We start from the raw sequence: 24,167 nt of genomic DNA, 5'->3' as shown, positions 1-24,167 counted from the left end.
TAAGCTCTTTAAACATTGTCACAACCATTGGGTTAATAGTAAAGTAATATAGGGCTAATAAAATTGACAGCAACAGTGTGACATAAAAGCAGTATGGTTTGTCTCCAGTTCAGTGGTACTGTAGGTCACTGATGATGTGAAAAGTTAGACCAAAGGGAATTAAATACCCTTTATTAGACATTAGTTTGTATTTATTGCTTCCAAATGACTTTTTCTATTATTTATTTTTTGAAAATAAAATTTAGTAAAGAGGAACTTTTACTGAGTAAAAAAAAAAACATAATTTTAAAACATTCTGTCTCCAGGTCAGTGGTAGATCACTTTTCTGATCATGTAAAAAGTTAGACCAAAGGGAATTAAATACCTTTTATCTAACACTTCTGCATGTATAGTGTACCTTTAAATTTAAAACGTGTTATGTTGTTAATGCAAGGTCAAGAATACCATATTAATCTATGACAGTGTTGTCGCTTAGAGAGGCTGGGAAGTTTGGAGTTGTAGAGGGGTAAGAGGCTGTGGAAATACTGCATGGTCCTGGCCCTTATATTATGAAAAAATCACGTGGTTGAATTTTTAAAAAACATGCTCCAGAAATGCTGTTACCTTGAAAAAAGAAACCTGGAATAAACACAAACATTTGCATTGGTAAAAGCAATCAGAGGTGAGGCCCTCCAGGTTGAAATCTCTTCAGAAGTGCATTTCTTTCCAGATGGAATCAGAGTATCCGATTTTCAAGGGCTGTTCTGGCCTGGTGATCATAGTGTCCCCTGGTCTCATTTCAAATGAGCTCCCTAACTGAGCCCTTATCAAAACAATAATTACATTAATTAAATCTGTATAGAATTTGGCTCTTTAACCACATGAAATATTAACTATTCGATTTTAAATGTAGCTAAAGACCCACAACTGATTAGATTCATTGCCTGAGTAAATAACTGAGCTTCACTGGAGAGCTGGGGAAAGTACTAGTGTGTTCCAATGTTAATTAAACACCTTGAGATGTTTATTTAATTATTAACTCGTCTTCACCTGTTGTTTTTATCTGGGTAGCCCAATACAAAGTTGATTCATAGTGCTGTGTTTCAGTTTCTGTAGTTCCCAGTTCATTTTTGTAAAATACTTTTATTATTTTTTGGTAACATTTCTGCTTATAAACTCTTGGTTGTTGTGTCCACACATTTCTGCTGATTGATTTGAATCTGCTGATCTGAAAGTTGTTTCATTCCCAAATTCTGTTTTCCTATTTTAGTTAATATTATGTTTTAAACCTCTGCAAGGCCCTTTCGTGACCCTGGTCCAATAATTTGGACCAATGGTCTCACAGAGCAAGTGCTCCAATAATGAAACTGTATTTGTTGATCAGTGTATACTGAGGTCACAAGTGGGGACAATCCTCTTTGGAACTTTATTTCCAAATACAAGTTCTTAATAACGTCATGCAATCACAATAGCTGTTTTGAAGGTACTTTTTAAAAATGATTGTGTCATTTTTGTGACAAATTGTGTCTTCCTCTTCAGAAAATCAACTCTGAACATTAAATATCACAGGTAATTGCCTGGCTGAGGAACTGGGGTTGGTGGGAACTAGGCCCTATTACCCTAAGTAAAGACTTTTATTTTGGTCAATTCAACATATGAATGCAGTTTTGGAAATATTACTTAGTAGACTTTAAGTCACTCTTCTGTCTGCTGTCTAATAAAGTGATAATTCCCATCAGTACTCTTCTTGAATGACCACCAGTGACTCTGGTTTCTGGTACACAACATATATCTCTGTTACTGCCTTACACCTCATTTCATAGAGCGATAATCAGGCTTCACTTAGTCAATTCCACTGTATTTTTTATATCTGTTTCTGACGTTCTAGTCTGTGGTACTGTGCAATGTGAGATACAGACTAGCATGCCGATGAAGGGATTTGGAGATCTGAAGGACTTGTTATATGCTATATACTGTAATTCATCTGTGCTTGGTAGTGTTTATGTTAAATGAAGCAGGAATAACTGAAAAATCTTTTTTTTTTTGTAATGAAATATTGGATAGAAATGTAATTGCATCAGCAAAGACATAGAGCTGTTACGCACTTCGGAAACAGTTTTGCCTGGAAATCACTGCTGCCCTCTAGTGTCTTCAACAGGATTAGCCAATGTGCTTTATGACTTCCCCTTTAATTCCTGAAGAAGCAGGGGGATTGTTTCTGCAAAGAAGTTCAAATGTTCTGATTTCACTTTGTATTCCGAGAAAATCAACAAATAATTGTTTTTTTTTCTTCTGAGAAATAAGTGACTTATTTCAGCAGGTGCTCTGTCAAAATCTCGGCTCTTGTTCTGTGAAGATCTTGGTCAATTCAGATTCAAATCCAGTTTACCAATGCAGTTTTTGGAAAGCATGCTACAATATGCTGTATTTGTTCTTCAGATAATTATGCACAATGATTATAACAATTTTCAACGTACTTCATTAAATGAATAACTGATTATTATACTTTCATTTCCATAAAATAGCATCTGGGAAATCTTAAATTTTAACCTGTTTAGACTTCATGTGGTTACAACTGCTGGGTGAATGGTAATAAAATTGTTAGCAGCAGTCTAAAGGTCAATATTTGGACACAGGTGCTTGTGGATGTCTTGCTATCCATTCTCATACGGTACCTCTGCACCTGATTTTAGTCTTTTTTTTAATGACTGACTTAAAATCAGCACAGGGATCTGACTGATTTCTTTGTAACGTGTTAAGAGTTTGAAACAAAAGGGACTCAGACACAGGTTCAAAGAGGAAACAGTTTTAAAAAGCAGAAGAAATAAGACTTTTGCAGAATGAGCGGCTGTATAAAACATCACTCCTTTGCCTGCTAAACAAAGTCGCTTCTGACTACTTGCCCAACATTCATTTTTAAAAAAATGGACAGAGAGAGAAGATGTGCTACAGTATTGTCAGAGACAGATTAAAAGCCATGTAGCGTATCTTACAGAGAGCATGCAGGAACCACAGTCAAGTAAGATACCCTGTATCTGTTTCAGCATCCTTCAGGCCAGGGGCCCACTCCAGCCCAGGAAACAATCCATCAAGTCTTCTTCCCATCTGCCAGCAGGATTTGCTAAAGAGCCACTGGAAAGCAGCACCTCATGAGAGCCCAGGGCAGCAGCTGAGTTTTCCGAATACAGACTCCAGGGAAGGATGTTTTCAAAAAGAAGGCAAGACAGATGCACAACCAGATTGACAACTGAATAAAAATGATACAAAAATGTAAGGAAAAAAAAGAATACACACATTTCAGAATTGGTGTGTTAGTGTGCCATGGGGTGTGGAGGGTAAGTAATAAAGTATTCAGGGTCTGTTAGTGCTGACCTCTGGGACAGTAACCAGCACCATGACAGGACGAGCTTGAACTGTTGGTTTAACTCGGCTTCCTCCCCTGGGGTGTGATGTTCTGATGCAATGAGCCCATGAAAGAGCTCAGCACATTCAGGACACGTTCATGAAACTGTGTTGGTGCTGTATATTCCTGTGTAGTAAAGCTCAGCTAGACAGAGTTCCATAAACAGAAAGATACTGCAATGAGTGGCAGTATAAATACTGTACATTACAATGGTTCGTGATTTAGCAATGTAAACACCTTACAAAATAGTGGCTGATGCACATGAGGTTCCTTGCGTGTAAATGCCGATGGTTCCCAGAGTCTTTATTTCCCCCAGAATCATCATTTGTTTAGCCCGTCTCAAGCAGACCAATTCAAACGAATACTCAACCTGACCCCACAAGTACAGGCTTCTTGCGGCAGCCAGAAAAAGAAAAATAACAAACTTGCTGTCAAGCAAACTCCTTCCAGTCATTTGATGCGTCTCGTACTATGAGCCTGGGACACCAGCACTCTCATGAATAGGACAGAAAACCTTGCAAGGGTCTGACAGCCCTTGCTGTTATTATTTAGCTAACAATAAGCAATGGATGATCGAGGTTAACCTATAAATTGTTTATCTATTTGAGATTCTGGCCACATTCTGCAAGTGGCACAGTCTAGATTTGAACCAGTAACCTCCACTCCACAAGCTCCTTTCTGCATTCCTCTAGTAGAGGCCTTAGTAGATAAGCCTCTCACGAAGTTTACTTTCACACCCTCATCATACTTTCTTTGTTCATTCTTCAACACCAGTTTGACTATTTTTAACTTCCTTTTGCAATAAACCTTCACTGCCTCACTGCTCAAATCTTAATTGATAGTTTTCACCTAAATGTGACAACACCACCAGCACATTATGGAAAGGACAGGTTAAGCTCAGGTAATTTTACCTATCCTTAAAGAATACAAGGACAGGTTTTCATTTCTTTATATCTTTTTCTCCTTTTCTGTCCTCAACCAGACACTTTCCAAGAAGATAATAACCTCAACTAACACACTGAGATGATGGCAAAGTGTGATTTATGCTGTCCAGACCACACTCAGGGATGTCAGTAACGAAAATAGATGCCCCCAAATTTAACTATCTGATCTCCAAGGCTCTCTTGCAGCTTTATTTAAAATAATCCTCCAAATCCATGAAAAGAAACATAATTTTAAAACGTTCTGTCTCCAGGTCAGTGGTAGGTCACTTTTGTGATAATGTAAAAATTTAGACCAAAGGGAATTAAATACCCTTTATCTAACACTTCTGCATTTATACTGTACCTTTCAAGTTAATTTTTCTATTTTTTAAAAGTTTTTTTTAAATATAATTTAGTAAAGAGGAACTTTTACCATGAGTAAAAAAAAACATTTCTGCATTAGTTACTATGACTGTGCTCTCACAGCTTATACTTTGAGAGGCTACAAACAGAACAGCAATCACTCTTTAGCAATTTACAGACTTTTAGGAACAAAAAGTCTCTAGATATGATGCTGTCTTCCCATGACTTGAATCATTAATCTTTTTTTCTGTGTAAAATTGAAAAGTAGCAGGTAAAAAACACGAGGAACAAACAATAAGGGTTTTTTAGTGTCAGTAAAATTTAAAAAGTGTTATGTTTTTAATGCAAGGTCAAGAATACCAAATTAATCTATGACAGTGTTGTCACTTAGAGAGGCTGGGAAATTTGGAGTTGGAGAGGGGTAAGAGGCTGTGGAAATACTGCATGGTCCTCTCATCAAGCCAGGCCCTTTTATTATCAAAAAGTCACGTGGTTAAATAAAAAAAAAACATGCTCTAGAAATACTGAGTTACCTTTAAAAAAGAAACCTGGAATAAACACAATCATTTGCATTGGCAAATGCAGTCAGAGGTGTGGCCCTCCAGATTTAAATCTCTTCAGAAGTGCATTTATACCAACTGGGCATCCATGACATGCAAAACAGCATTCAGAGCAGCAGGGGTGGTAAGGGTGCAATTGTGAGCACTGAATTAACAGCCCTGATTTCCCACCAGCTTTTAATCCCTAAATTTCAAATGTTAACTTTGAATCCAGTAATGCCTCTTGCAACCAAGCAGACTTAAAGCTTGATGATAACCTTCCAAACATCCATCCCGAGTTACCTTGACATGCCAGGATTTTAGGGACTAGCTACAGACATCCACAGTCAGTCCTGCAAAAAGGACCATCTGCATTTTTCCATGAAAGCGACAGGGTGTACGTTGTACAATACAGAGAATGGAAAGCAGGTGAACTTTGAACTATTTTGGCTGTTAAAACAGTGTTAAGAATTTGGAAAGGTAACTGCAAAAGCTGTGGAATGTCAGCATACAGAAAAAGAAAAATATATATATATACCAGTATACATATGCATATAAATTTTCTACAAAGATGGTGAGGTAATATTATAAACCTTAGAAAGACTTTAGAAAAAAAGACACTTAGCAGAAGATTCCTTGAAAAGAGGGAGGGAGAGGAGCCAAGAAGAGAGGGTAGTTTCTTCTCCTTCTCCATGCTGAAACCGTGATAAAGAGGGGAAATTCCAGTTGCTGGGGAACTCGGTGCTTCACTGTGAGTTTCATGCAACTTTTCAGTTCATTTCAGCGATGCATTTCATGCGAACATTAAATATGTAGACTTCCCCCGTTACTAAACAAACAAAATGTAAACAATCTAATAAATGTCATTCAAATGCTAGACAAAAGAAAAAGAAAAAAACCGATGAAGTCACAGATGGGAAAGAAATGAAATCGTACTGTGTACTGGTAGAAAAGCATGTTGTTTCTGTAAATTAGAATGGCACTGATCAACTGTACGAAGCTTCTTTGAATCCTTCAGCTCTGATGAGCACAAGGAGCAGAACTGATGACCTAACAAGAGCTGATGGCCCCTAAACTGTCTCCAGCTATCCTCATCAAGTTTGTTTTAAATTGAAACGTAGGGGTGTTTTGGCCCAGCTGAGGGGCTTGAGGTCACGGGCAAAGAGGAAAGATCTGTGCATCTCTCTCTCTCCTGGTCCATCCATCCTGAGTGTCCAGAGCTGTCTTCCCCCATCTTTCTCCTTCTCCCTGCCCCAGTAGTTCTGGCTGGGCTCTGTTTGGCCTAGGGCTCCTCCTCTCCTGTCGACACAGTCAGGCGCATGGACACTGCCAGGTGATCGGTCAGTCCAGCCAGCTGAGTGACGAAACTGTACTCCTCCACATCCTGAAGGGGAACAAGAAGCCCGATCACCACGTTTTCTTAAATACATGAACAAAACCAGAGGCAAAGGCCCTCACTCAACTCCTGGAGAGTCTTTTGCTTTCTGAATTCTTTGCTACATCTCAGATAGAGATCAGATAGAAAAGTAAGAGAGACTGAGCAAATTCAGAGCAGAAGTTAGCCAGGACACATGGTTTAACATCACTTCTGTTACAAACAACACTGTGAGATCTTTCATGAGAAAATTAGCTGTCATCCTCGCTGATCAGCATGAAAGAAGTTTGTATGATTCCTGATCGCCTGGACCTCATGACAGAAAGTGGCTTTCTTTTTTATCATAAGTCTGTGCTTATGATTTTAAATGAGCTAATTACTTGATCGGTTGGCTATTTCTTCCCAGTCTTTAATATAAGGTAGTCCCACTGTGTGATAAGATCAGGTCTACTGTATATTAAAGAATTATCTGACAGGTTTTTTCTTTCAAAAACACAACACAGGTTATTTTTGTAAAGTATTAAAGTGGAGAAAATAAAACCTGTGACCTATCAGTAACAGCTATTGATCAGCAGAGTCAGTGCATAAGTTAATATGTGCAGCTGGGACTCTCTAACAGCATGAAAGTGTCTCTGCCATCACTACGGGTGGCTGAGAGGGCCGTGAAGTGGAATAGTCACCCGTTCCTCTCTCAACAAGACACGAATGCTTTGTATTTGAACCTCATTTTCACTCATTACGAAATGTTGCTTTACTTAAAATAATTAGCCTTTTTTGTATCTAATTGCACGCAGTGGTAGGCAAAATCATCCCATCACTCAAAGAATGAGTTTCCTACTCCTCGTCAAGGGGGCTGTCAATCAAAGCTTCAGCTAGCAGCTTGAAGAACGTGACTCTTCTCCCCATCACAGGTGGAGAGAGCCCAGCTCGTTTCCAAGTCATTTTCAGGTTAGGAGACGTCTTGTCATTTACCTGAACCTCTTGTCCTCTTGCTTCAGGGCAAGAGAGCTCCTTTTGAACAGTGCACTGGTCAAGATTGCCAAAAGAGTTTGGAACTACGGGTTTCAACTTGCATTTTAGTTCGGGAATCTGTTCTAGATTTGCAGGGCCTTGAGTCAAGTGTTGCCTCCAAACCAAGGGTTAAAATGTTTGAGCGGCCCACAATCGGCCACAGGGAAATAATTTGATTTCTCCTTAAAATGTTACTTTTGTGAGTCAGCAGGTTTTTGTTTTGATCTCGCTGAAGTTAACGGAGGCCAGAAGTCAAGCTGGTTGCCATGACAGTATCCCAGCACTGGGAGTCAAACTGCATTCAGACCAGTTCCTTCAGCTGCCTGGCAACTAACTAACTAACTAACTAACTAACTAACTAACTAACTAACTTACTAACTGTCCAGTCAGAGCTAGGGCCAATATTTGTGGTCAATGTAGTGCAGTAATGCCAAGTGCATTTTAGGGGTGCAGGGCAAAGCAATCAGAACACATTTTTGGGAGGTGGGGGGTTGATATAGTCGTGTAAAGAGACGGGAAATGCAGAAGACAACATTCTAACAATTCAATCTTTGTACTTTTGAGAGAGAAAAAATACATTTTAGAAAGAGGCCGATTAAAAAAAAAAAGTTTTTAAAAGCCCCTTTTATGCTACCATAGCTCACCTGGTTCAGCTGAGTGGTGTCACACTGCAATTTAAAGAAGCATGGCCAAACCAAACCCATGATAAGAGATTACTAATTACACATTCTGACTCCTTGAAAAAACAGCTTTTGGTCATGCCAAGCGAGCTGTTCTGCAGAGATTAAATGAAAGAGACACAAGTGGTAAAAAAAATCTTTTGTATGCTTTTCTTGTTCTGTAAGACACGCATGCTGTTTTTATAGAGTAATAGTGAGCTTTTTTCTAGCAGCACTGCAGATTGTACAGAGAGATACCATTATTCTGCACTAATGTGCATGAAAAATGTCTTTCACCGTGTTGCTGTCACTATCATGAATCCCACTTCAATTTTTTTAATAGCTTCTTGACTATTTTGTTGAACATCATCCTTGGTGTACATAAGTGCTGATATTTTTTGAAAGCTGTATCATTTGTCCTTACACCTGAAAATCCAAGATCCACGCACACTTTTGAAACCACTGTGAAAGTGAGAAAGGAGAAGATAGCTGTAGATATTGCCTTTCTCTTTTTGAGAAGCTGATCCAAGCATGAAAGGAGATAAAAAATTAGGCTAGATTTATAATTTTCACCTTATTATTCTTAGATAGAACTTGATAACATTTTATTTATAGTTAATATTGAATTGATGACTATGTGATTATTAGGAAATTAGCAATAATTACAGAAGAACCCATGCAATCCAGTATTTCCTGATTTACTACAGTATGTATGTCCAAAGTGAATCTGTATCTCTGTATCTGTTAGTAGGCATAAGAAATTGAACAGAAAAATATTTTAGACCCATAAAAAAGTACCTTCAAATACTGTATGATAACCCTGATAGCCACAAGATTATCCCTCACAATCTAATCCTAATTCTGTGCTCATGATGAGATCTTAAGCAGAACTGGAGGAAATCAGCTCCTCCTCACATCACACAGAGAAGGTGTCCCCAGGGGACCCAGTGACTGATTAATCAACCAATCAGGTAATGTCTTTGGCAGGGTCCTCATGGGGTTCAACCAGCCAGTCTGCCCCATCCTGGAAGATGCTTCCCAATTATGTAGAATTATCTGAATTATGAAGATAGTTGCACCTGCACAGCTCTTCATTATGGTACAACAGATCTGTGAAAATGGATAAGCAGATTTCTTTAGCCACTAGGGCTGGTATGACGAGTATTTTTCTGTTCTGGAGGCTAAATCAACCTTTTGCAATTTGAAATGAATGGAGAAAGGTTAATCTATGGACAATTGCAAACAAATCTATGATTTTCATAAAGATCTGGATTTAATTGTGGTATTCCTCCAGAGAGTGATGTGTAAACCATTACCGATAGGTGTGTTTTTGAATTAATTGGTTAATAAATGTTATTTTAAGGTAGTTAAAAAGACTCTAAATCAACAGAAATTAAAGGGTGCGTTTAGTGATCTCTTTTATTACCATTCGGAGTCATCAGTAATATTTTAGAATCTCAAATTTGAGGAATTGCCAGTTGTCATATTGTTTTAATAATACTCAGACATACAGTACAGTACAGTATATTGCCTTAAGTGGAGCTTTGCAGGTTTCAATCTACGGAACACTGTATACTGCAGCAGGCTCTGAACAGCAGAGGGAGCCATTGCACTTTTTGAGCTAAATTAAAAGAATCTGTACGTCAGGAAGTGGTCAGCTGACAAACACTGGTAACTGTTAAGTGAATCAGGACATATTTCATCACTGATTTATGCGGAAGCTATCCCTGTGTACTGTGGGGGAGACTCTAGCTCCTCTCCATTGTTTGTGTACATTACAGCTCGAGAATAGGAGGGAATCTGGATCTGAATCCACTGGATCCTTCCATCCATCTTCTAACCACCTGATCCAATTCGGGGCTGTGGAGGAGCCGGAGTATATCTTGGCAAGTAATGGGCACAAGGCAGGATACACCCTGGAGGTCTATCACAGGACAGACACAGACACACAAAGGCCAATTTTACAGAAGCCAATTAACCTACTGGCATGACTGTGGACAGTGGGAGGAAACCAGAGCACCCAGTGGAAACCCACACGAACATGTGGAGAACCTACAAACTCCAGGCAGATAGCACCCCAAGAACGGAAGCACTGAATCAGCTGGAGAAGACAGTCAGATCAGTGAGGTTCTAGTAACCTACAGGAATGAATAAGACAGGCTGTGTGTGCTTCTTCCTTGTCGTCTTACTGTATCAGTGCTCAGCTGCTAGTCAGCTGGACAAGTGTGTGCTGCTACTGAAAGTATCACATTAATGTCTTGCAACTTTCACAGTAGTTTTTACAACTATTCGTCCCTTACAGGCCCTAAATACTAAATCATACATTGGATTTGTAAGGTCATTTTTTATTACTAGCATTGTTTCTCTTGCATAAACTCCTGAAAGTACAGTATTGCAAACATCATGTTGTCGCACAAACCTTGAATTGTATTTTGGGAATCCCACTTTGTTTCATTTTTATTATGATTTATAGAATCATGGCATTTCCCAAATTAATGGACTGAAAAGGTTTGGCTTGTTTCTGTTCTTTAGGGCAAGGGGTGGGTCAGGACAGAAAACGAAATGCAGGATCGTACCACTTTCCAGTCCTGCTGCAGTCCTTCCTCGGTGTACAAGATGTAGTCGACTCTCCTCCCGCTGCCCTTGAGTGGTATCTTCCGACCCTTTTGACTAGAGCAGTGGTTCTTGCTGGTGGGATATACCAAGTACTCCTTCCTCCCCTCTTCATTCTCCATTACTCTAAAGTGAAAGAGTAATTTCTTGATATTAATATTACTATTAGTCTGATTTAACAACAACCTTTTAAAGACCTAAATTGGAAATAATGGAGACTTGTATATTTTTGGAAGAAAAAAAACAATGATTATTCAAAAATATTTTAAAAATCTGCCCCCTGGATACGAAATGTAGGATTATCTGATAAGGATTAACATCTTCCGATTCGGGATTCATGAACAACGTCAGTCCTATATGAAATCTCATTCATTTCAGATTCAAACACATGATTTTGTGGAAAGAAATCCTAGTGCACTCAAAGAGCTACAGATTTAAATTCTAAAATGTGAACTTCTACATTGTCTCTAGTTGGAATCTAAAATTTGGTATCATTTTTTATAACCTGAATTTGGTGATGAAATGTTTTCGCCACGAGAGACGCTATTCTTTTCTGTATTCTGCTGGGATTTGACCACTGGGGTTAAAAGCCACATGACGCCACTCCCAACAGAGGCAGATATTCCTTGTGCCAAAAGACCAGGTCCCCTGCTGATGTGAATTCCACACTGTCTAGGTTTGAAAGGGTGATGTCACCAGTGGTGACAGGCTCAGTAGGTTTCAAGGGTGACATCACCCAGATCCTCTGAGCCCTGTTCCACTTACAGTAACATCAGCGCTGTTTGTGATGTGCTGTGCAGTATATGTATATACAGTAGCTTGGAACGAAGTAAGGTTACAGATGACATACTGGCCAGGGTTTAACTGAATAATTTAACAAAGTAAGTGTATTTAGGTCCTTCAATCTCCTGTGAGAACCTATGTTGATAACTGCTCTCATGGTGGCATATTTTACATTGTTTTAGTGAGGAATGTGAATCGGTCTTTTTCACAAAACCATGGGCAATAAATGGAAAAGAGGAAATCGGGAGACCAAGTGAAAGAAACAAAACAGAGCTTTGCAGGTTTGTACATTGAGAGCAGAATGAAGGCTACGTAAAATAAATTAAGTATATACTTTGATCCTTATGAATACTATGACTAATTTTTTTATTGTAGTGCTAATTTTGTGTAATTCTCTAAATAAAATTAATAGAAGCTGACAAGCTGGAATCTCACAGTCAAACCTCTGAAGCCTTGTTCTATTCTATATTTTTGTGAGCATAAACAACACCTTCCCTGCTGAAAGGTGATGATTGTTCGCAGATTATGCAGCCTTACATAACATTGCTTGATATTGCTGTTGGATACATGGCAGGATGGAATGGCGGTCAGTTTCATTTCTGAGGGAAATGGAGTGGAAAAGTGAAATGCTGAGATGCCTTAGGCTAAGATCAAATCAAAACTTTAAGAAACCCAACAACGTGCCAGTTTCAAGAACACAGAATTTGATTTAGTCTGTTTAAGAATATAAGCATGGTCTGTTATAGCCATGCAACATTTGTACCCTTTTGGCCCATCTTGCTCACTTGGTTGCTGGTGGTTTCATAACATAACAATCCCATCAAGCCACTTCTTCAACTTCAGTCTTCCCCTGTCACCATCAGCCAGGTGGCTGGGGAGTCCCAGACTTGTCTTGATTCCCCACTGGCACTTAGAAGTGTTTTTGATCTTGAAACTGGCCCCTGAGTTCATTTGAACACAACTTTTCAGGACTTTGAATGCCTGCAGTGCCCATGCAACCTTCTTTGTTTCTGGTTGACCCTCACCCTCTAGACTAGAGAAGGAGCCACTTTGCTTCCACAAACAGGAAACTGACCCTCATGTGCTGGGGGCTTGACCTCTGAAGTAACCACTCTATTCCAAGGGTCTGTGACCATAAGATGATGTAAAGATGATGTGCAGTTGGTGGGAAAGGCACAGCTGTGATTCAATCTGGGTTTTATGCATGAGAATATTTATATACAATACTGTAAATGGAGGGAACAAAATGGGGGGAACTGGAAGGACTCACTTTTGTAGGCTCTCTGGAGAGCTGACCTCTTCATCGTAAAGTCCAGTGGGGTTCAGAAGTGTCCCTGTGAAGATGCAGATTAGGTTCATTTAGGATGCTGGACTGGTCAGAGGGTGATGGCAGTACTTGTATGTTACTCAACACGTATTTGTGTGTATATAGAAGGTAAAAGCCACTGGTCGGGTGAGTCTGGTTTCCTTGAGTATTTTGGGAGCCAATCCTTACTTCTCTGCCTTCTAGTGCTTGAATGTGTCCGGTGTACTGGAACCCCTACCTTAACCTTAACCCTATAAAAAGTGGCACTTCATCCAGAAGCCTTGGTGAAGCTGCCTCTCCCCGACCAGGCTAGAGAACCTAAGCTAAAGCCCATCTAGATGGTGCTCATTTGGAGCTGAACTGCTTGATTGTAGAGTCTGCCTGTGACTCATCTATAAACAAATGCAGAATGAATACAGTATTTTCCCAAAATGTTGTGTTGATGAAATTATAGGAAACTGGGACCTAAGTAATACCATCTTGTTTTAGGAAGCAGGTGTGTGTAAAAAGACATTTAAGTCCAATTACAATTACAATACTTAAGCATTCTGAAAGCATACGATAAACCATAGCATAACAACTACTAAAGACTACTACTACTAAAAATTTGTCAGAAAATAATTTTAGCGTCAGTACCCTGATGTGCCTCGTAATGTATCAAATTAAACTAATTTGTTTTTATAACTGGGTAAGATCCATCTCACCATCAGTCTGTATCTGTCTTTGCTTACAAGTGCTCAAAACAGGCATTTCTCTGAACTGCACATGTATACTGAGTGTATATATAGATATTTGTATTGTAAGTCTAGGCATCTGAGAGATACTGTATGTTTTATTCTGTATAATAGGTAAAATCTATTATCTCATTTAAAGGTACAGGTTTCTGCCTGTAACAGATACGGAGCTGCACTTTCCTAGTGCTTTTCTGTACCTATAGAATGACTCCCATCCTACTATATGTCTCCCAAACGCTTCTAACAGACCCCACAGTTGCCTGCACTGAGGAACCCAAAGAAATATCTGGACCTTGAGCTGAAGGGGGGATAAAGACGTGGGCAAGGGGAATGAACCAATCTCTAATTGCATATAATGATTTATTTTTTGTTTGCTACAGTACTGTATATAGTCTTTACAGTCATAATACAAAAACTGTCTCAACGTAATGCAACATGGTTGATTGTACTATTAATGCTAGCTAAGCTACTGTATTTTGTAAAAGCAGTTCCTAGATGTTTCCTAGCGAGAGGCTGGTAATTAACAAGCAAGCAACCCCCCCAGCCTCTCCCCACAATTGTCTGAAGAGGTCAAAACCCACCCAATCATAATAGTTTTCATACAGCTAATTTTCCATATCTAGCACCATGTGTAAATACCTAAACCATTAGTCCTAAGAAATATGATTCCAGGTCCCTCATATAAGTTGTTTACAAACTGCTAGAGCAAGAGATATCGGATCAATCTGTTGCTGGCGGCTGTTTCATTCTGTTAATGAGTTTAATTAGACTGTCAGATCCTTCTCTGAAATCAGTTCTCACTGAGGCTATACAGTGAGTAATAGGATACATTTGAGTGCTTTTGTTTTAAAGAGCTGTGAAATCCAATTCAAAATGATAAAGTTAAAAAAATAGTAACTGAGACAAAACAAACATGCTTTATGAAATCTGTTCTCCAAGTCCAAGCCACTAAATCCTGAATACGTTTCTTGGTGGGAAACCTTACAGAATAACATTTTAGTACAATAAACTTTCTGGTTCAAAACTCACATTCTCAGTCTCATATCTCCTCATTGTGCCTTTGCAAACATCTGGAACATTCCTGTTTTTGGTGCTAGTTAAAGGATTAGGGCCAAATATTGTTATGCTTTTGAGAAATTGATATCTAAAGTACAGCACTGTCCTGAAATGGAAAATATGAAAAAAACCTCTCAGCAGGCCTGAGAAAAAGACGAGGCACCTGTCTTCTGAGCACAGGGAGACATTTTGTGTGCCATGAACCAAAAGAAACTCTCACAGCGCTGTGTCTGCATCTGCACTGTGGATGGGCAATTACAGTCCTCCAGGGGGTGTGCAGGTCGTGCTTCTCTGGGATCTTAATTACTTAACTGAACCAATTATGTACACAGGACATGAAATCACCAGTTCATTTTATCTTCATCAACCTGCAGAAACGCATTCCTTTGAGGGCTTGAGTTTTCCCATCTTTGATCTACATCACATAAGTCCCAGGTCAAGGTCATGCAGGTACACAGGTAAAGCCACGGAGGCTAAACCTCCCCGTGCGTCTCTCCTGGTGTCCTGGCTTCCCTCCATGACCTTTCACCCCTTTCACAACCACCTAATCCCTAACCCTAGCTGCCTGGGCTCTTAAGTGAGGCACCACCCTGGACTGCATCAGCAAACCCCACGCTGGTCTGATCATGTTATCATTTGCATAACATTGACATCTGCTTAAGCTGGGGCTGGTTATAGCAGAAATGACATGAAAAGGTGATTAAAAGGTGATTGTGTTTTGAACTAACCTTTTCGCTTCATTCCCAGTCGTGTTCTCCATAATATTTACTTGCTCAGTGCAAAACGTGACACCTTTCATTGGTGCTGGCAGAGCACAGTCTCCTGTAGCACACCTCAGCTGATCTACTAATATACATTTTGCAGATGTTCCCATGCCCTTCCTAGGACAACATGACTTGTAGATGTACCATATGAGCCAGGATAATTCGGATCCCCCCTCCCAGCTAATCCCTCAGGTGCCCAGACTCACCGACAGCCCATGGCTTCTCCTCGCCCGCCCCCAGCCGACACGGGTCCTTGTAGTGAGTGAACAGGACGTGCTGCTGCTCCAGCTTGTCTTCTGTAGAGCGAGATACACATTAGCGCAACACTGCAACACTATGGGCTTGTGGAACGGATTCCTGTAAGTTCCGGCATTCATTATTCTTTACTTAAAATGGAAAGCACCAATCCTTTTATTACACTCGCATCCATCCATTATCAGAAATCTGTTTTTTCATGGCGAGTATTGCAGAAGCCCATAGTCTTTCTCGGACAGTCCTGGCACAAGGTGGGATTACACTCTGGGCAGCACACCAGTCCATCACAGAGCCCACACACACACGTGAGATTAGATTCACCTACAGTATCATCTGAGCCAACAGATATTTAGACAGTGGGTGGGAAACACCCCAGATTCCAGCCCAGCTATCTTTGGAATGCAGGGTCCATTGTATCACTTCCAGCTGTGCTGCTGGAGGTTGTGCCACTTGGGATCCCCAACATTTCGGGCTCGTATACTGTGAGAATATGCGGGTCAGAACAGCTGAATATGACAATTGCAAAGTGCAGACACAGCCAGGAAGGAGCTCTCTGTCAATTATTAGCTGTTGCATTGTATTCAAAAGCAATATATCTGGGACGTATACCTTGAAGGAGAGCATTTTGTGGAGAAAGATAAGTAAATGCAGCACAGATGTTAGAAACAGGCACATTCATTGGTTTTACAAAAACCTAATCTGGTCCTCTGGTGCTGGTTCCAGCCTCAGCTATTGCCTCCTAATCCAGCTTCCCATCTTCTGTAGAATCCAATTGCTTTGCCTGGTAGTTAAAAACAATTATGTCCTCACATTTGAGGAAGAGCAAGAGTTCTGTTCTTGTTGCAGCCCTGCAGAAGAGGCTGACCCGCAGGAAGTCTAGCTGTGGTTTAATATCACTGCACTTTTACAGTGGTAGCCCTCGTTTTCAGCTGCTCCCAGCTCGGCCCTGGTCCGCGCAGCCTGGCCACACTAGGTGTTCCTGGGACGACACGCACCCCGAGCCCAGTCCCACCGTCTGTGGGCGATCTGCCAAGTGTTCACTCACCCGAGGAGCTGTTGTCGAAATTGAGGTCCCCCAAAATCACGTCGAATGCCACCTGATCCTCTGGACCTTGACCTCCGCTGGGATGGGAGGTTGATTTCCGGAATTCCGCCAGCCATTCCAGGAGCAGATCCAGTTGCTCACAGCGGATTGCGGCATCTCCTTAGGAAGCGAAAGAAGGAGTTATTTTTGTGTTGGTTGCTGCACTGCCAGTTCTGCCAGTTCTCATCCATTTCTAACCTGCCAGTCATTAAACACCAGGAGCAACTGGTGATATTGATGCATTAAACTCAATAACAAAGTGGGTCAACTCATTCTTTAGGGAAATTGGGTGCAACAAAACACCATCCTGCTCTCCAGGACCAAGACTGGCCACCAAAAGGTTGAGCTTTTAGAAAACCTGCTCCGAGTGGTCAAGAATCTTCCTCACCTGTTGGTGTATTGTAATTGTAGAATTACAGTGAGTATCACTGACAAAGAGATGCTATGCGCTTGACACAAACCCATGAAAACATAAGAATGGTTACTAATAACAGGAAATCAATTGGCCCATCCTGATTAGGTTGTTTTTTTTTGTTGAATTGAGGACCTCGTCTATATCTGAATGGGCTCCATCCACAGCTTGGCTTAGCAGTTTATTCACAACCCCAGCATATGGACTATGCCCGTTAACTAATGTTAGCATGCATGTTCAACTGCTATACAGTACGTGTCTGTGAGTGATTGGACTGGGCAGCTCTGACTGGGACCTTCAGAAAGGGTCACTCTAAGCTGATATGTTCTAAGTGTTGAGTAAGCAAAAATAAGGCAGCAGCTGTAATATCTGAACTTGTAGGATAGGAATATCATGAGTCACAGCCTTGGGTCCTAGACAGTCTGCCATTTATTGAATTGGACTTGTCATTTTCCATGCCGTGGAAATGGTGTGATTTCTGACTGGTTGTGACCTAGATGAGGATAGGGAGAGAAAGTAAATTTAAGTTGGCATTTTCTTTATTCCGCCTTTTTTCAGTCTTAATCAAAAACCCATCCATTTTCCACTTCATAACTTAATAGTTCCCTATCGGTCTTGTGAACTGTGTTCTGTGCTGATAATTTTTAGGATATTAAATACTCCTATCCTGTTCCCTCTATGGTTTCCAGAGTTGAATACTAAAAAGAGTCTATTACTTTAATCTTAAAGGAATGTAAGGCATTCATTTAAGGCAAAATCTTAACTTTATTACTCTTCTTTGAACTGATTTCCAGAATAGCAATGCTCTTGATTGCAGCTGCTTGGCCAAGCAGACTGTGGGAGCACTGAACAACTTTTTTGTGGGTGTTCATTTTAATTTGCCACGACTGTGTCTGCACATAATCTCCAAGACAAATTAAGTCAGCAGACAGTTTTCTGTTCTCAAACAATCTTATGTCACCTTCCTTATTGATCAGCTGTCCAGGAAAGTAAAACTCTTGAGAACAGCTCAGAAATGTAGCGCATTTCCCGCTTAATCGGGAACCCACCAACCCACTGAAGCTAAGCAGGTGTGAGCCTGGTCAGTACCTGGATGGGAGACCTCCTGGGAAAAACTAAGGTTGCTGCTGCAAGAGGTGTTAGTGGGGCCAGCAGGGGGCGCTCACCCTGTGGTCCACGTGGGTCCTAATGCCCCAGTATAGTGATGGGGACACTATACTGTAAATAGGTGCCGTCCTTCGGATGAGACGTAAAACCGAGGTCCTGACTCTCTGTGGTCATTAAAAATCCCAGGGCGTTTCTCGAAAAGAGTAGGGGTGTAACCCCGGCGTCCTGGCCAAATTTCCCATTGGCCTTAACCAATCATGGCCTCCTAATAATCCCCATCTATGAATTGGCTTCATTACTCTCTGCTCTCCTCCCCACTAATAGCTGATGTGTGGTGAGCGTTCTGGCGCACTATGGCTGCCGTCGCATCATCCAGGTGGATGCTGCACATTGGTGGTGGTGGAGGGGAGACCCCATTACCTGTAAAGCGCTTTGAGTGGAGTGTCCAGAAAAAGCGCTATATAAGTGTAAGCAATTATTATTATTATTATTATTATTAATCAATGCAAATGATTTACGAGCCAATGGCACCACAGGAAACAGAGGCTGGATGAAGGTAATAATTTAATCTCCTTTACAGTCAGCGCTGAATATCTTTGACACCTGTGGACTGAAAGAAACAGCTGAATCCTGCTGGAACATAAATGCCAGTCCTCTGAGATGCATATTTTAAGCGATATTTTTATCCATACTAAAAGCATAAAAAGTATGAGGTAAGAAAAGACAGAAATAAAAATTATTAACCTTCTAAAATTGTGTGAGAGCATCCAAGAAAGACCAATGGCATCTCTCCAATCCCATTTTATTACAGAGGGACTTCAAATCTACTTAGTTATTGAGGATAAAAAGAAAACTTAAAAATTCAGACATCCTACACTCTTTTGTTGGCAAATTTCTGTATTTCAGAATTTGGATTTTCAGTGTAACTCATATTGACCTATACTAATCATCATCCTCACATGAGGAATTCCTGTACACTTACCAACTGTACTAAGCAATGAAGGACGATGAATGTTTATTATTTTGTCACTACTGGAATAATTTTGAAAAGTAAATCTGAATAAATGTTTTTTGGAACTTGGTGTTGGGTTGCAGTAAGAACGCTCATATTTCTTATGATTATTTATTATAGGAGTAGTTAAAACTAGAAAAGAAAAGAGACACAATGTTTCCTTGTGCCCTCTGCAACCTACTTGAGCTAGTTAAAACTAGTACTTGGAATTAAATGATTAATGACACAAATAAACAAGTGAAGTTTAATTCCATGCTGAAAAGAAGAAAAGAAGAAAAGACACAACGTTTGAGCTGTTCAGACGTCTTGAGCAGTAAATATATGACGTACAGTAAGAATATGTTTGTTGAAGCTTAGCGTAGTAGCGTTCCATGCAGCATTGCAGAAGAAAATATATCAAAACAAATAATTTCTTTTCACCTTGATTTCTTTTTCAATATAAAGTACAATATTTCTGAATATGAAGTTTTGTTTTACCTTACAGGATTATTTCTTGGTTATTTTGATCAGTTACAACCACAAATCAGACACCAAAGATATTCTGTACTTTTGGGGAGTTTTCACAGAGCGTTCAGTGATAATGAGCACAGTGTTCAGTGTTGCTCCTGGTTACTCCAGTGGTTTTGCAGTCTGTACACCTTGTGCTGTTTCTCATGCAGTAGATATATGCAAAGATGAATGTATTTAAAGATGTACTGTACTTGTAACATGCAATTTATGCTAACCATTAGCCTCCTGTAAATAGGAAACTAATTAATTTTTAATGCCAGCTTCCCCTGACCACGTGGTAATAGTGTAAATTTACTGCTAGTACTGGAGGTTCTTTTTCTTTTTTTGCTACCAAAATAAACAAACCCTCCTGCCTCTAAACAAATGGATTGAAGAGGACTTTTTATTTCAGAACATCAGCGCATGTTAAAATGCTGATTTGCTTGACGCCACTGACATATTTTGTTTGGCTTGAAGTAAGCTGATTTTCTCATTTCTTTATTAAATTATTTATTAAAGACATGACTCTGTCTGCAGTTGCACACTCAAGTCCTATTATTCAACACCTCTGGAGATGTACACACACAAATGTCTGTCTTAAAATGTTCAAGACTGCAAGTATAAAGCCAGTACCTGCTTTACAAGACTGAGTTATCTGCTTTTTTACACATCTGCCCACACTCTAGACCCTCTGGGGCCAGCCGGGTATGTGACAGAGCTGTTTATATTTAACCATGTGTGTGACTGGTTTACTCTTTGGAATGAGGGCATTGCACCCCTCCGCAAAAGACCAGAGTAGAGGTGCCGTAAATGACTACCATAGGTGGGAACAATTAAATCATTATATTTCACAAACCACCTGCCGCATGTTAACATACTATACAGAAGCTACTGTACAGTGCTCAGAGGAATGTCTCATTTCTGCGAGAGCTGGATCAGAAACTCAGAACAGAAAGGAGTAAATCAGCAAACTGAAGAACAGAGATTGAAATGAGTGCTCCTGATGCAGATACACTAATAAGAATGTGTTAGTCAATGTGTTAGCCCTGGAGACGAAATCAGCCTTTCCTTCCTGCAAACTCACAATTGCCTTGAAAATGGACAAAAGTAGGAGGTGATACAGTTTATAAATGATAAAGGATTCATACTAGCTTGGAGCTTTCGTCTCATCTTATTAATAAACACTGATTGAAAAATAGGCACTTCATTTGGATACTGGTTTTATACTGACATCAGCATGACTAGAAACCTCTGAGGCACCGAACCACTTCAGTCCTCTCCTGGTCACAGAGGGCCTCCGTACTGGCAGGTATTCATTCTAATCCAGCTCTTTACTGAAATCTTCTCCTTCCTGACTTAAAGGGACCAGTTTAAAAATGTATCCCAGCTTTTCAGGTGCTGGTGCCTTTGGGAGACACCAGCCCTCCAGAACCTGAACCAGAACTGGACAGCCCAGCTCTAAGAGATTGATTTACTAATAGTGTTACAAGCCAACACAACTGCTAATTACTAGTGGATTCATATTAAAAAGCTGATTTTCCGTAACAACTACAAATAATCTTAGAACAAATCTGACGCAGCTACAGGGTTTGAACATTATCCTTTCCTGTTGTACTAGATATCAAGCTTTCAAAGAAGCTTTTTTTTTTGTATTTGTGTTTTATACCAACCAGCCAGTAGCCATGAAACAACACAGTAGCAGGTAATGCCCAGGTAATTCAATGAGGATCAGGCTGAGGTATGGATCTATGGGAGTGCCCAATTGTCTGAGCTGTGCCACATGGGGGTGTATTGCCATTGAATGCTGAATGGGCAAGTAAAATCACATAGCAACCTAGTTCTTTTACCATTGGGTTTATTTTTCAGTTCTTAGTCTGGTTGTTACAGGATCTTTGTCTGTGTTGAATAAAAAAAATATATTGTTTGCAAATGCTCTACTTCTGCTTCTTTTCTTTAGAGTAGGTGTATTACAAGTTATGGGACTCAGTTTAAAAATTGATTTCCTGTGACCAGTCATGCTTTAGCAAGCAATTCTCTCTTTTTTCTCGATGGTATAACCGAGGGAACGTTATTAAAGGTGCACAGAACAGGAGACTTTATTTTTAGCATTATGGGAGTGTGATCCAGCGGTTCACATAATAGGCATTAGTGTTCATGTACAGTGTTTACCATAATCTTTAGGGCCCTATGGGCTTTAATCTAGATAGTGCATTAATACCTTAAGTTATTTTTTCACTTGAGTTTCTCTTAAATACTCTTTGAGTATAAGGGTTTAGGGGAATAATGCCTTATATTCAATGCTTAAGATGTTAAACACTAAAGGTGTTTCAGGCAAGAGTGGCCTGATCCTTTGCTTCATGACCCCGTCTGGTCATGCACACCTTGTTTCAGCATACTGGGCAATTAACGCTGATGACACTGGTGCGAGCCGAGCCTGGCTTCGGGAGGAGGGTCGACGTCACGCCAAAACCGTTGAGGTCGGCAGGTTTTTGCAAGCAGACGCTGCAAAGGCTGTCTTAGCTGCTATAGGCTGGCTGCCCCCTCCTCCCCGCACCGTGATGGATCACAGGCCAGAGGCACGAGTGATCAATGTCCAGCCTTCAGGGGTCAGTGTCTGCTCCCCTGCTGGGGGAAGAAACAGACAAACACAATCTCTCAGCCCTGCTAACCTCTGGAGACCCCATACAACGGGCCGTCTTTTTTTTTTTGCTTTTCAAAAGCAGGTTTTTGAGACAAAGAAATCAGGCAGATGATGCACAGTGAGCCATTGCCATCTTAGGTTAAGTCCCCAGAACTGTGCTTTAAATGTAACATAAAGCTGGAAACATTTAAAATCAATGAACAAGTGCTGGATTTCCCTGGATTCTAAGGAGCAAAGTTAAAGAGTCAGAGGGATGGTTGCTTCTCCTTTTGGTGTTATGGAACTACTTCGGTTTAAAAGTGTGTCCCTCTTAGATTAGATTTAATATGTCTTTAAGCTGGTCAGCAGGGCTAAGAGAAGGTGGAAACCTCAATTGCAGTTGCATGTTGTATCATATATCCCGAGCCTGAACTAATTCATCTTCACATAGCTCCTCCTGGACTGCTGTGATCAGGGAGTCATGGAGGCTGAGCGGAAGACAGATGGTTGCATTTGATTAAACCTTTAAAACCAACAATGGGTCTGTGATGTAACTGTAGGCTTCCTGATATCTTTGTTCCACTATGCCATCTGTCCCTACACTGCTAAATATTCTGAGTGAAAATGAAATCAGGGATTGTCATATGAAAATACAAACACCTCTTAAGGACATCAAGCATTTTTTCTCTCGGCAACAATAAAGCAGAGTATTGAATAACAGCGCCTATAATTTAACTAATGTTAGCCATTCAAAAACGTATTGATCAATGAGTAAAAACTGTAACCATCATCCATTGTTATCTCACAAGACTTGAGAGCATCTTTCCAACAAACAACACATTTTGCCCATCAGTGAGGTGGTTTAGAGTGATGATTGCCATGCATTTCTGGGCATTAGGTACAAAAAATATTGTGGTGTTAGCTGGGGCTTTTCTAGTAAAATGTTTCAAATTTTGCAGTTGCACTGCAAACCCAGACATGACAATAGTTTCACAAATATCCTGTTGTGTTTTTCTCTGAGATGTAGAATATGTGCTCAGTGATGTTATAATGAGGAGTGAAGCATTTTCCCCTCCATAAAGCACAAAGAAGGAGAACAATCCAGTGGTGTTCGCAAACAATTCAGTTTGCTGTCTGTATTTGCGAGGACTGGTTGTAGACTGGGTTTCTATAGGCTGAAAAACTGAGGCTAGTCATTGAAAACCAGTTTTCCACCATCATTATTATCGCTATCAAACAAAAGCAATGGAGGACAAAGGACAGAGAAACAACAGCACACAAACCAGTACAGGTCTGCTGTTTTCACAACGCACTGCGTCAGGCATCAGTACTCGTTTGTGTACGTCTATGCAGAGTTTCAGGGGCTCCAGTGAAGGCATGAGTGAGATGAAAGAACGTCTTTCTTTGGGCTGGTGTTAGCGAAATCTTCACTTCTAGAGATCAGCTTGAAGTCTGTGCAGATACCGTCAGCCTTGTGGGGCTGCTGTATTTGTAGGTACTTCTTAATAACCTAGTTGATTTTATTATTGGCTTAACTGGAACAATTTAACAGCCTTTTTTCTCTCTCTCTTCAGGAGCTGAATAATACAGAATTAATGGAATATGAATGTTTGTGCCCAAAGTACTCTGTATGTATCACACCACAGTGCTATTCTTGTGCTAATCTTGTACATTGTACCA

General features: G+C 40.3%; 1 protein-coding gene across 2 annotated transcripts in view; it reads right to left on the bottom strand.

Annotated features, from left to right (window-relative positions):
- Window positions 1-2,769: 2,769 nt before the first annotated feature.
- The window catches only part of smpd3 (sphingomyelin phosphodiesterase 3), a 79,945-nt gene continuing 58,547 nt past the window's right edge, over window positions 2,770-24,167 (bottom strand). For both annotated transcript variants that reach the window (XM_088613722.1, XM_088613721.1), the window contains 5 exons: window positions 16,809-16,967; window positions 15,715-15,804; window positions 12,919-12,982; window positions 10,829-10,991; window positions 2,770-6,591 (listed from right to left, as the gene is read on the bottom strand). In XM_088613722.1, coding sequence (XP_088469848.1) covers window positions 6,490-6,591; window positions 10,829-10,991; window positions 12,919-12,982; window positions 15,715-15,804; window positions 16,809-16,967 — 578 coding nt within the window. In that variant the 3' untranslated portion in view covers window positions 2,770-6,489. The remainder of the gene's footprint in view (window positions 6,592-10,828; window positions 10,992-12,918; window positions 12,983-15,714; window positions 15,805-16,808; window positions 16,968-24,167) is intronic.

This window comes from Lepisosteus platostomus, chromosome 20 (assembly GCF_059453375.1).
Source record: "Lepisosteus platostomus isolate fLepPlt1 chromosome 20, fLepPlt1.hap1, whole genome shotgun sequence".
NCBI lineage: Eukaryota > Metazoa > Chordata > Actinopteri > Semionotiformes > Lepisosteidae > Lepisosteus > Lepisosteus platostomus.
This window is presented reverse-complemented; position numbering and strand designations above follow the sequence as displayed.